This window comes from Echinops telfairi, unplaced genomic scaffold (genome assembly GCF_000313985.2).
Source record: "Echinops telfairi isolate 266 unplaced genomic scaffold, ASM31398v2 ScPeMD7_7417;HRSCAF=8455, whole genome shotgun sequence".
NCBI classification, from domain to species: domain Eukaryota; kingdom Metazoa; phylum Chordata; class Mammalia; order Afrosoricida; family Tenrecidae; genus Echinops; species Echinops telfairi.
The window spans coordinates 5,918,343-5,930,296 of NW_022111317.1; the positions used below are offsets into that span (position 1 = coordinate 5,918,343).

An 11,954-nucleotide genomic window follows, 5' to 3' on the forward strand; every position below is an offset into this window, starting at 1 on the left:
ATTTTTAAGAATTCAAATTTATTGTTTTTTCCCAGGTTTTTAAAAAATCATTCCACTGGGGGCTCGTACAGTTCTCATGACACTCCACACATCAGTCGTATCAGGCAGATCTGCACACAAGCTGCATCCTCCTTGCCAAGCCATCTTTTACTTCATCCCTGGGTATAAGCCCCTCTTCCCCCGTCCTCCCCCACCTTCTCACCCCTGTGCTTCCCTGATCCATTATCTATTGTTATTTCCTATCTTACACTGTAATTGTCTCCCTTCCGCATTTCTGTTATTCGACCCCCTGGGGGGGTGGGAAGATGGGAATATGACCAGGACCATATTCCCTAACTTGTAACAGGGAATCAGGAAATCTGGACAGCTAAATAAGAGATAAAGTCCAAGCACATGATCCAGCTTTAAATGTCATTCCCACAGATTCTCGCCTCACAGCTGTGCTGCCTTAAAGTGAGCACCTGGTTGATTCTGCCTCCCTGGAGGAGCTGATGTTCTTTGATTATCTCCTCCCACCACGGCACCCATCCCCCTCATGCCTTCCCCCAATGCAGGCATTAGGTTTCCTCACCTGTGAGCTCAGGGACTTGACTGATTACCGCCCACCCTGTGATGTATGGGTCTCCTGAATATGCATGACTAATGGCTACCTATGCGAGCCCCAGAACAGTAAAGATGCCCTCTCCCTCCCTCTCACCTCTATGTGGAACGAGGGGCTGAGGTGAGCATGCTACCACGGAATGTGTCTGACTCCTTCATTGTACTCTCTCTCCTGTCTCTCTTATGCTCCGTGACTTGACTACACCCTTTATAGACTATCGCTGCACGATTGTGCCTGTGGGCCTGTGGTGTTGTCAAGGGCTGGCTCCCCTGACAGGGGGTGGGAGCTATATATCCAATCCCCTTCTCACCCTTCCCCCTCCCTGACCATTCCCCTTTACCCTCATTGACAAACTGTTAGTGCCCTGTAACCGGAAGCCCCTTAGCGGGGATGGAAACCCCTTGCCCATAGTATCAACTCCCACTTTTAACCAACACCCCAGTTTTTTCAGCTGACGCTTACCCCCGAAGTCTAATACACTTTGTTGTTGTTTTTAATGGCTGGTTGTCCTACTAAGTGCATCCCTCCCTGGTTACTGTGAGAGACCTGTCATCTGACGGAAAGTTGAACCACTGGGTCCAAAGACCGGGAGCTCCTGGGACCACTGAGTCTACTGCTTGCCTGCTGTCCTCTCTGCCACTGACGCCCCCACCCCACCCGCCGTCCTTCTCCGGCAGGCACCATTCCAAGGACAGTCATGATGGCGCTCCTGGGCTTGGATGTGTTTATTTATTCAGGAAGGATTTACGGGACAGCTCTTAACTGCCTGTTATTCAGGCACATGGGCTCCACCCACGAATAAAACAAACACGCTCCCTGTCCTGGTGGAGCTGACGTCTTGGTGCTACCAGAAGCTCAACCCATCAATAAGTAAATCCAACCAGGTGCTAAAATAGAGGTTCTCAACCAAGGGCAGTTTGATTCTCCGTGGGACAGGGGACGATGTCAGAGACCTTTGTGAGGGTCACAGCTGAGGTGGGGTCTCTACGTCTAGGGGACAGCAGCTGGTGAACAGTGCACAGGACAGCAGCCCACCACCAAGAGTGGGCAGGCGCCGCTGAGCCGGCTCCGACCCAGAGAGAGCCCCTGGGTCACCACCGAACAAAACCTGCCTGGTCCTTGGCTTCCTCACAGTGTCCTTGTGTTGGGGGCCACCGATGCAGCCGAGGCATCATCCGTCTCATCGATTGTCTTCCTCCTTCTCCAGGGTCTGCTCTCTCCCGATAACGTGTCCAAAGGACGTGAGATGAAGTCTCCCCATCTCCCCATCCTTGCTTGCAGGCAGCGGTTCTCAACCTGTGGGTCCTGACCCCTCTGGGGGCCAAACGACCCTTTCACAGGGGTCGCCTAAGACCATCAGAAAACACATACATATCTCACAATCTAGAATGGCATATTGTTTTGCGATGAGTCACTATGCTTTGATTATGTTCAATTTGTAACCATGAAAATACATCCTGCCTCTCAGATATGTACATGACGATTCATAGCAGTGGCAGAATGACCGTGATGAAGTAGCCACGAGCATAATGTGGTGGCTGGGGGTCCCCACCGCATGAGGAGTGGTGTGAAAGGGTTGCGGCCTGAGGAAGGCAGAGAACCCCTGCTTCTGCTTCTTCCAACACAGATCTTTGTTCTTCAGAAAGTCCGTGGTATTTTCACTATTTTTGGTTGTTTGTTTTTGCCAAACCATGACTTAAATGCACCAATTCTTCTACGGTGTTCCCTCTGGTCGCCCAGCTTTCAGGTGCATCTGAGATGATTGACAAGGCCAAGTCTTCAAAGGGACAACCTTGCTCTCCGATGCTTGAAAGGGGTCTGGGGCAGCACTTTTACCCAAAGCAATATGCCATTTGACTTCCTGACTGCCGCTTCCATGAACTTGACGGGGGATCCAAACCCAGTTGAATTCTTGACCTTGGCGCTGTTGGTCTCGGTGTGGACTCTTGGTGGTGCGGATTCGGGTTTCCTGTAGATTGAGTTGCAGCTTGTGTGGGACACGGCAGTTGCTGGTCAGCAACTGCCTCCAGTCCCCCTCGAGTTCAGCAAGCAACTTGGTGCCACCTGGCCATCGCGGGTCATTTGGAAGCCCCCGGCCAACCCGAATGCCTTGTTCTTGTGCTTCTTGACCGAGCTGCTGGGCCCACAGATCGAATGAGCCTGGTGAGAGAGTACAGCCCTGACACTCACCTTTCCTGATGTTAAACCACGCGGTGCACCTTGGCAGTTCCCACGCCTGCCTCTGGCTCAACAAAGAATCCGCCGGCGCTGAACATCTGCAGAAGTCCTTGGGTGGTGCGGTTCAACACACTTGGCTGGTTAATGGAAGGAAGACTGCGGGTTCAAGACCAGCTCGGGCCACCTAGGAGGAAAGGCCTGGGGACAGGCATTTCACAAAGCAGCCAAGGAGCCAACGGAGTCCACAGGGAAGAGGCGCAGCAGCTTGGGGGAGCCAAAGACGACAATAACAGCTATGAGGAAGGGGCGCGCGCCAGAGCTTTCACTGCGAACACCTCGTTTGTAGAAGGCTCCGGACGCCGAGCCCCAAGAGGTCCTTCTAGGTGCGCGTGAGCATGACCTGCTTGCTCCAGGACAGGCGCTTCCCTGACCCCTTCATCACTCACTGTGGTCCTTTCTTCCTCACTCGCCATTTGTACTGTTATCCCTGCATTATGATATCGGTGATTTCATCCTGACCACTTTTTGTTTTCTGTCTCCGACGGTTTCTGCTGGGCTTTCCAGTGTGTGAAGCACGGACATCGGAGCCGCTGCAAGGGTCTAGAGCAGCGGCTCTCAACCTTCCTCAACCTTCCATCCAGTCCCTCACATTATTGTCGTTGCTACTTCATCACTGTCATTTTGCTGCTGTGATGAATCGGGCGACCCCTGTGAAAGGGTCATTGGACCCCCAAAGGGGGATGAGACCCACAGGTTGAGAACCACTGGTCTACAGGGACTGATGGAAGGGTGGGGGGTGGGAGATGGGGAGGGTCGGGGGTTGGGGGAGCAAACAACGTCTGTGGGAGGGGGAGGGGGCACTCCAGAACCGGTGGCGATGACACAACTCATTTTAAAAGTGATTCAACCGTGAGGGGCGCCGGGGAGAAGAAAATGTCCTACAGTCGATGGTGGTGGTGATCACACAACTCTTCTTGAGCTGACCGAGCGACTGAATGCGGTGATGTGTGGATTAAGTGCCAATAAAGATGCTTTTTAAAAAAAGCAGCCAGCGAAACCCCGCGCGGCACATTTCTACCCTGACCCACTCGGCTCCCTAAGTCCGGATTGCCTCAGTGCAACTGGCAGATGTCAACAGGCCTGAGGTGGAGATCCCTGGGCCGGGGGTCTTACTGCCTTAGGAGAAAAACCAGAGCAGGTGAGAGGGGTTGGGGGTGGGTGTGATTTTAAGTACAATGGCCAGGGCTGGGCCAGCTGAACTGAGAAAAAGACACTCGGAGAAAAGAGGATGCTCAGATTTCCCATTTCACGGAGAAAATGAAGCGCTCACCACCACGTGTGTCGCGTACACGCCTTCGCGCCACGTATGATGGGGAACTCTTCCTGCTCTGGGGCTTGTCCCTCCACATGCCTGAAGGCCCCTCCAGGAGACTGGAGAACTGGGTGAGCCCTTTAGCCAGCCGTAAAGACTACCTGGGCATGCTCCAAGAGCCAGGTGGGCAGTACACCTGCATGGCCCAAACCCCCACTTCTCCTTTTTCTTCCCCCTTTAGCTCCTGTCCTGCACCCACTTGGCCCTGCCAAGGTCTCTCTGGCTTCAGGCCACCACGTGTGGTGTGCAGTCTCACGAGGTGACCCGTGTTCAGTGAGTGTAAGGTCAGAAACTTGTTCGGTCCTTTATAAAAGCCCACTTAGCTCACAAACCAGGCTTCGGCGTGAATTCTTTCTCCGGAGAAGCCAAGAACCGAGGTATTTCCCACCCCAGAGACCTTCCATCTCCTGTTCAAGGCCAGCACTCCAGCAAGCCTCCCCTCCAACAACACAACCTACTCTGGACTCGATTTTAACTTTAACCCCGTCTCAGGCCTCGCTTTCCCATTCAGAGCCAACCTCCTGGAAAGAGTTGTCTGGTACCACTGCTTACAAACCGATCTGTATCAGAAGTAAGGCTAAGGGAGGAGACAAGCCAGTCAGGGTATAGCACCGATGAAACATACAACTTTCCTCTAGTTCTTAAATGCTTCCTCCCCCCACTATCATGATCCCAATTCTACCTTGCAAACCCTGCTAGTCCAGAGGATGTACACTGGTACAGATAGGAACTGGAAACACAGGGAATCCAGGAGAGATGATCCCTTCAGGACCAGTGGTGAGAGTGGCAATGCCGGGAGGGTGGAGGGAGAGAGAAAGGGGGAACAGATTACAAGGATCTACATGTCCTCCCAGGGGGGACGGACAGCAGAGAAGTGGGTGAAGGGAGACGTCGGATGGTGTAAGATATGACAACATAACAATGTATAAATTATCAAGGGTTCATGGGGGAGGAGGGTTGAGGAGGGAGAGGGAAAACTGAGGAGCTGATCCCAAGGGCTCAAGTAGAAAGCAAATGTTTTGAGAATGATGAGGGCAACCAATGTACACATGTGCTTGACACCATGGATGTATGGATGGATGGTGATGAGTTGTACGACCCCCCAATAAAATGATTTTTTTAAAAATCAGGAAAGGTGTGTGTGTCAGGGTTGTGTCCTCTCTCCAGACTCGTTCGATCTGTGTGCTGAGCAAATCACCAGAGAAGCTGCATTAGATGAAGAGTGTGGCATCAGGACTGGAGGAAGGTTTATTAACAACCTGTGGAATGCGGATGACACAACCTGGCTTGCTGAATAGGAGGAGGAATCGAGGCGCTTGCTGATGAAGATCAAGGATGCGAGCTTTCAGAGCCCCTATGCGTCGGGCTAACTGCAGTCAGCAATTCCAACCCTCTCTGTGGGAGAAAGGGTGGGCTTTCTACTCCCCTACACGGTTGTAGCCTCAGAAACCTACAAGGGCAGGTGTCCAGACCTGTACGGATGGCAGTGAGTTAAGTGTGGCAGGAAGGTCTAGAACCACAAATTTCACAGGCTCAAAACCAGACCCCTGCACAAGCACGGGAGTGTGGACAGTTTATCTCGAATGACCAGAGCGGAGACAGCACACGAGCACCCGGGGTTCATGCTGGCTTCTCTCCTCCTTCCACTCCTCACACCCAATCTGCCAGCAAAGCCGGTCGGGACTGCTTGGAGGCTTTAACGTATTGGTAATGTAAGTGCCAAGGTATAAACTTGTTTTCGTTTTTAAAAAAAATTTTTATTTTTATTTTCTTGACAGCTTTTTTCTTCTTTTTTCCTTTCCTAATTCTTACTTTCTCATGGGAAGGCCAGGCGCGTCCTCTCAGACTCAGCCGTATAAAATTCCGACTGGCTGATGCGGCCAGCAGGGATACTTGGTCTTTTCTAACCTGGTTTCGGGGACCGACTTGGTCCAAGTCTTCAATGGTATCTGGTCAGATGGAAGGAGGTTCCCACCTCGTCTCCACCTGCTTCTTGCGCTCCCCAGGGCTGGTCTTTGAAAGCCCACTCAGCACATCGTCTTTGTCGTCAGCATCCACCAGGGCAGGGGATCTATGCTGTTGGCCCGGGGGCTCTTAGGGCAGGAACCTTATCTCCAAGTGTCCGCTAAGCCGACCTTGGCCTTGCAGGGAGCCAGGCGATAGCGGGAGGCGCCTCCGGAGAGCCGCCAACCTGGAGGGGAGGACCTCAGGCCAGGACAAAGGCCTTTTGTTTCCGTGGGGTAGTCTCGCCCAAGGCTCCAGTGGATGGCGTTCCTGTCGCGGCCCAGCCATCACCGCATCACCGGCCCGCGCAGCCCGCAGCTGCAGCAGCAGGGGCTCCTCCTCTCAAAATTCCCGGGAGACGCGCTGGAGCACGCACAGCGCTAGTTGACTCTTTGCAACCTTCACCTCTGTGGTTCCCGTGTCCTTGCATCGTTCTCGGGAGCCCAACCGGGGTTCGAATGGCTTAACGTGTCCATTTACACCCCGGTAACGTCTGGGAGCGAACGTCTGCAGCGCGCGGCCCCGCGAGCGTCTGCGAGGGCGGCATCCCTGCCGGGACTACATCTCCCAGGAGGCACCGCGGCCCCCCTCCCAACGGCTTTGTTCGAACTGGAACGACCAATCGTGGAGGACCTCAGGCGGGGGGCACCGCCCTCCCCCCCCATCTGCCTCTGGACTACCACTCCCATAAGCCCCCGCAGGCAGTCAGGCCGGCTCGGCCAGCACGTCAAGCCTTGGCACGGGCGGGGGAGGGGCCCAGGACTCAACTTCCCGGCAGGCCGCGCGGCGCGAAGTGCGGGACTCCAAGTCCCAGCAGGCTCCGGGCCCCGTGCGCCGCGGTGCCTTGTGTGGGATGTAAGCGCGGAGGTGGGCGCGGGGCTCTGAGGCCGGCACGCTTCTCGGGGCTTGGGGGGTTGGCCGGGGGGCGCCCTGCGGACGGGCTCCAAGGGGCTGGGGAGCAAAGGCTCCAGGGAGGGGGCGTGGCGGCCACTGCGGAGGGTTCCAGCCAGGTCTTTGGGGTACACCCCTCTCGGGGTCGGGGTCCCGACGCTGTGGGGAGGAGGAGGCCCCGGAGTCTCGGCCCACGGTCGACAAAAAGGGCACCGGTGAGCCACGGCGTGAAGGGGGCGGGGAAGCAGGAGACGCAGTGTGTGCAGGGTCGGGCGACTGGGGGGCAGTTTGGGAGGGGGCTCCCCTGCCGGGCCCGGCCGACCCTCCCCTCCCGGGCTCGCCCGCAGGCCGCTGCCCGCCGCCATGGGGCTGAAGGCCGCCCAGAAGACACTCTTCCCCTTGCGTTCCATCGACGACGTGGTGCGGCTCTTCGCGGCCGAGCTGGGCCGAGAGGAACCGGACCTGGTCCTCCTGTCCTTGGTGCTGGGCTTCGTGGAGCACTTCCTGGCTGTCAACCGGGTCATCCCCACCAACGTGCCCGAGCTCACCTTCCAGCCCAGCCCCGCGCCCGACCCCCCCGGCGGCCTCACCTACTTCCCGGTTGCCGACCTGTCCATCATCGCCGCCCTGTACGCCCGCTTCACCGCCCAGATCCGCGGCGCCGTCGACCTGTCCCTCTACCCCCGGGAGGGCGGCGTCTCCAGCCGCGAGCTGGTCAAGAAGGTCTCCGACGTCATCTGGAACAGCCTGAGCCGGTCCTACTTCAAAGACCGGGCCCACATCCAGTCCCTCTTCAGCTTCATTACAGGTTGGAGCCTGGCAGGTGGCCGGGCAGGAGTCCTTGGCCACCCCCTGCCGGCCCCGGAGGCCTCGCAGCCCCCTTTAGAGCCAGGGTGTGTGTGGGGGAGGTGGGGGCAGCCATTCCTCCCTGCTCTGCAGTTGAAGCCCACACTCAGAGAGGGGAAGGGTTCTTTCTACCCAAATCACACAGCAGCAAGGGCTAGGCTGAGCTCCCACCTCCAGTGGTCCACCCTCTGCCCCACCACTGAGCAGCCAGCCACCAGTGTCCTTGCAGCCCCACCCGAGGCACACGGTGGCAGCAGAGTGCTTGAGGGGGAAGGTACCAAATACGGCCACGTTCCAGGGCATTGAGTCCAAACCGTGGATGACAAGATTGTGCAGGGAATAGACCAGGGCCTTCACCTCAGGGAGTCAGACCGTGTCAGGCTGTCTCTGAGCGCCCACGAAATGCTTGCGTGGATGAATTAGGAGTCCCCCCCGGGAGGGAGAGGGGCATGGGAGAAAGGGTGGTGGCCAGAGTGTCATGCCTGGGCCATCCCCATTACATTCTCACTAGGGCAGTAAAATGGGGCAATCCCGTAACTAACCCCAACGGATCCTCTGCTTGCCAAAAGAGGACAGGACTGGGCTGAGCTCAGAGTGGGGGATGGGAAGGGTGAGTGAGAAGCTTTGAACCCAAGGAGAGAGGGAGAGGAGGCAGCAGGCCTGGCATGACTCAGCCCGCCTGGCCTCCCCCTGCCCTGCGCCAGAAGACTCGGTGTTCATGGCTTTTCCCTCCCCAGGCACCAAACTGGACAGCTCTGGGGTGGCCTTTGCGGTGGTCGGGGCTTGTCAAGCCCTGGGCCTCCGTGATGTCCACCTAGCCCTGTCAGAGGACCACGCCTGGGTTGTGTTTGGACCCAATGGGGAGCAGACAGCCGAAGTCACCTGGCATGGCAAGGGCAATGAGGACCGCAGGGGCCAGACGGTCAACGTGGGCGTAGCCGAGCGGGTATGACATCTCCCTCCTTGCTGGCTCCAGCCACCCAGGGGGCCGCCTTTCCCAGCATAGAGTCCTTCCCTGGCCTTCACTCCCTGGAGTGGGCCGTCTCCAGACACCTGGTCTCCCTCCCCCTCGCAGAGCTGGCTGTACTTGAAAGGTTCCTATATGCGCTGTGACCGCAAGATGGAGGTGGCGTTCATGGTGTGCGCCATCAACCCGTCCATCGACCTGCACACAGACTCCCTGGAGCTGCTGCAGCTGCAGCAGGTCAGTGGCTGCCTGGGGCTGGAGGGGGTGGGGCTAGCCTACAGACCAGCAGGGGTACTCAGGGCCCTGAGCCTCATTTCCCCTTTCTGTGACCAAAAAAACCCTCCAAATTTATTGCCGTTGAGTCAGTTCTGACTGCTAGACACCTAGGCCAGGGTAGAGCTGCCCCTGTGGGTTTCCGAGACTGTCATTCTTTACGGGAGTAGAAAGCAAGCCTCATTTTTACTTTGTGGACCGCTTGGTGGTTTTTAACTGTTGACCTTGTGGTTAGTCGCTAACACATAACCATGACGCCAGCAGTGTTGACAAGCCCAGCCCTGGTCTCTCCCAGGCTCTTGTGAGGGTGGAATTGAAGCGTAGAAAGACTTCCAGTCCAGTGACTGGATTCGAGTCCTGCTGGCATAGGACCCACCACTGCCAGGTGGGCTGAATCCATTCCCTCCACCCCAACTCCCACCCCCCAGTTCACACCTTTTTCCTCTGGTCCTTAGAAACTGCTCTGGCTGCTCTATGACTTGGGACACCTGGAAAGGTCAGTGGCGGGCAGGAGCTGGGGGCGGGGGAGAGAGGAGGCTAGGGGCAGCCTGGTCTGATTCCCTTTCTCCAGGTATCCCATGGCGCTGGGGAACCTGGCTGACCTGGAGGAGCTGGAACCCACCCCTGGCCGACCAGACCCACTCACCCTCTACCACAAGGTGGGCCGCCTCCCAGCAGTGCCTGGGTTTCCCTTCTGCCTGGGGGTGGGTGGGGGGCTTCTGCCATGCACTCCGTTTTGTGAGCACATCCTGCCTGGCCTGCTCAGGCCCTGCTACTGTGAGTTGGAAGTGTGCAGGGGCCCCTGCCCAGGGGTCCCAGACTTGAGGACCAGGCTGCTGGAGAGGTTTGTCATCAGTGTGGTTCAGAATGGCCAGGAGGACAGAAGGCTGTGTATGTCCTGGGCTCCCAGCAGGACCTGGTGTGTGACAAGAGGTCAACATGGTCGGGGAGAGAGAGGCCACTGAGGTGGGCGGAGGAGAGTGGTCTGTCCTGGAAGGCTTCAGCTCTGGGTGTGGGAAATCCTGGGAAGGGCACTGCCCCAAGGGTTGGGTGGATGGATTCCCCCACCCACCCACATCAGCTGCAGGTGAAGGATCCCTGAGAATGGGGGCAGATGGACAAGGGGCAGAAGACAAGGCCCTGCCTTGTCTTCCTGGCCCCCTGCTGGGTGGGAGCGATGGGGCAAGGGTGCTGCTGGGACAGCAGAGGACCCCTTGTTGAGTCTCTCTGTCCTGCCCCCAGGGCATCGCCTCAGCCAAGGCCTACTACCGGGATGAGCACATCTACCCCTACATGTACCTGGCTGGCTACCATTGCCGCAACCGTAATGTGCGGGAGGCCCTGCAGGCCTGGGCGGACACGGCCACCGTCATCCAAGAGTGAGGCCGGCTCCCTCCACCCTGCCCATGGCCCAGGAGGGAGGGTCCCCCAATGAGGGTCTCTGGCCTTCCCTGCCTTCCCCTTGAGTTTGCAGCCCCCTCCGCCAGCACTGGGACCCCTCCCTCCGACCGTATGTCGGGGTGAGGACGCCAAGCCCTGGCCCAGTGTTCCACAGTTCTCCGCTCCCACAGCTACAACTACTGCCGGGAGGACGAGGAGATCTACAAGGAGTTCTTCGAGGTGGCCAATGACGTCATTCCCAACTTGCTGAAGGAGGCGGCCAGCCTGCTGGAGGCTGGCGAGGAGCGTCCCGGGGAGCAGACGCAGGTGAGGGGCAGCCTCTGCCAGCAGGCCTCCCAGCCCCGGGACAGGGCTGCGCCTCCGCCGCCGCCGCCGCCGCCGCCGAGCCCTGGACCTGGCTCTGAGGGGGCTCTCCCATGTATCTTCAGATGAAAGGCCTGCGGAGCCATCCCTCCCTGGCCAGGGCCCCTCCTTGCTGGTGGGCTTTGGCTGGAGGTTGGAGGCGATGCCCACTTTGCTATCCTGGCTAGCGACCGGTTTTGCCAAGGAAACCCACTGCCCCTCCTGGTGGTTAAGGTTCTGACTCCTGGCCAACTGCTTCTTAACCCTTGCTTGGCTGTAATCCTGGAGAGCCTGTCCTCAGGCACCAGTCTCCCAGGTGTAATTGAGCTCCCTGTGTGCGCCCCCCAGAGGCTCTGACAACGTTCTGCACCTACACTCCCCTTCTCTGGAGCTGGGCTGCCTTCCCCTGGAGGGGCCAGAACACCGACCTGCCCCTCCATTGTCCATGTCCAGGGCACCCAGGGTCAGGGCTCCGCGCTCCAGGACCCCGAGTGTTTCGCCCATCTGCTGCGCTTCTACGATGGCATCTGCAAGTGGGAGGAGGGCAGCCCCACGCCCGTGCTGCACGTGGGCTGGGCCACCTTCCTTGTACAGTCTCTGGGCCGCTTTGAGGGGCAGGTGAGGCCCTGCCGGAGGGTACGTGTAACAGGAGGCTGGGGGAAGGAGCCCCAGGCAGTCAGAACGTTTTATGGCCACTCCTTGGGGGTACAGATGAGACTTGAGACCCTAAACAGGGCAGTGGTGGCTGGGGCCACTGGCCTTCAGCTCGCCCCCAGCTCACCCGCCCCTCTGGCCCAGGTGCGGCAGAAGGTGCGAATCGTCAGCCGGGAGGCGGAGGCGGCCGAGGCCGAGGAGCCTTGGGGAGAGGAGGCCCGCGAAGGCCGGCGGCGCGGGCCGCGGCGGGAATCCAAGCCCGAGGAGCCGCCGCCGCCCAAGAAGCTGGCGCTGGACAAGGCCCCAGGCGCAGGGCAGGGCGCGGTGCCGGGACCGCCCCGCAGGCCCCCAGTGGCCGGACCGGCCACGGCCCGCGAGGCTGGCAGTGCGGCCCAGGCGCCCGCGCCGGCTGCGTCCCCGCCGCC

At 58.4% G+C, this 11,954-nt stretch overlaps 1 protein-coding gene across 1 annotated transcript in view; it reads left to right on the forward strand.

Annotated features, from left to right (window-relative positions):
- The first annotated feature begins 7,168 nt into the window (after positions 1-7,168).
- Positions 7,169-11,954, forward strand: part of LOC123522491 (mitogen-activated protein kinase kinase kinase kinase 2) — a 16,832-nt gene continuing 12,046 nt past the window's right edge. Inside the window, exons 1-10 of the mRNA XM_045297179.1 lie at positions 7,169-7,261; positions 7,394-7,854; positions 8,630-8,838; positions 8,968-9,096; positions 9,588-9,628; positions 9,704-9,791; positions 10,375-10,511; positions 10,704-10,839; positions 11,329-11,493; positions 11,674-11,952. Coding sequence (XP_045153114.1) covers positions 7,410-7,854; positions 8,630-8,838; positions 8,968-9,096; positions 9,588-9,628; positions 9,704-9,791; positions 10,375-10,511; positions 10,704-10,839; positions 11,329-11,493; positions 11,674-11,952 — 1,629 coding nt within the window. The 5' untranslated portion in view covers positions 7,169-7,261; positions 7,394-7,409. The remainder of the gene's footprint in view (positions 7,262-7,393; positions 7,855-8,629; positions 8,839-8,967; positions 9,097-9,587; positions 9,629-9,703; positions 9,792-10,374; positions 10,512-10,703; positions 10,840-11,328; positions 11,494-11,673; positions 11,953-11,954) is intronic.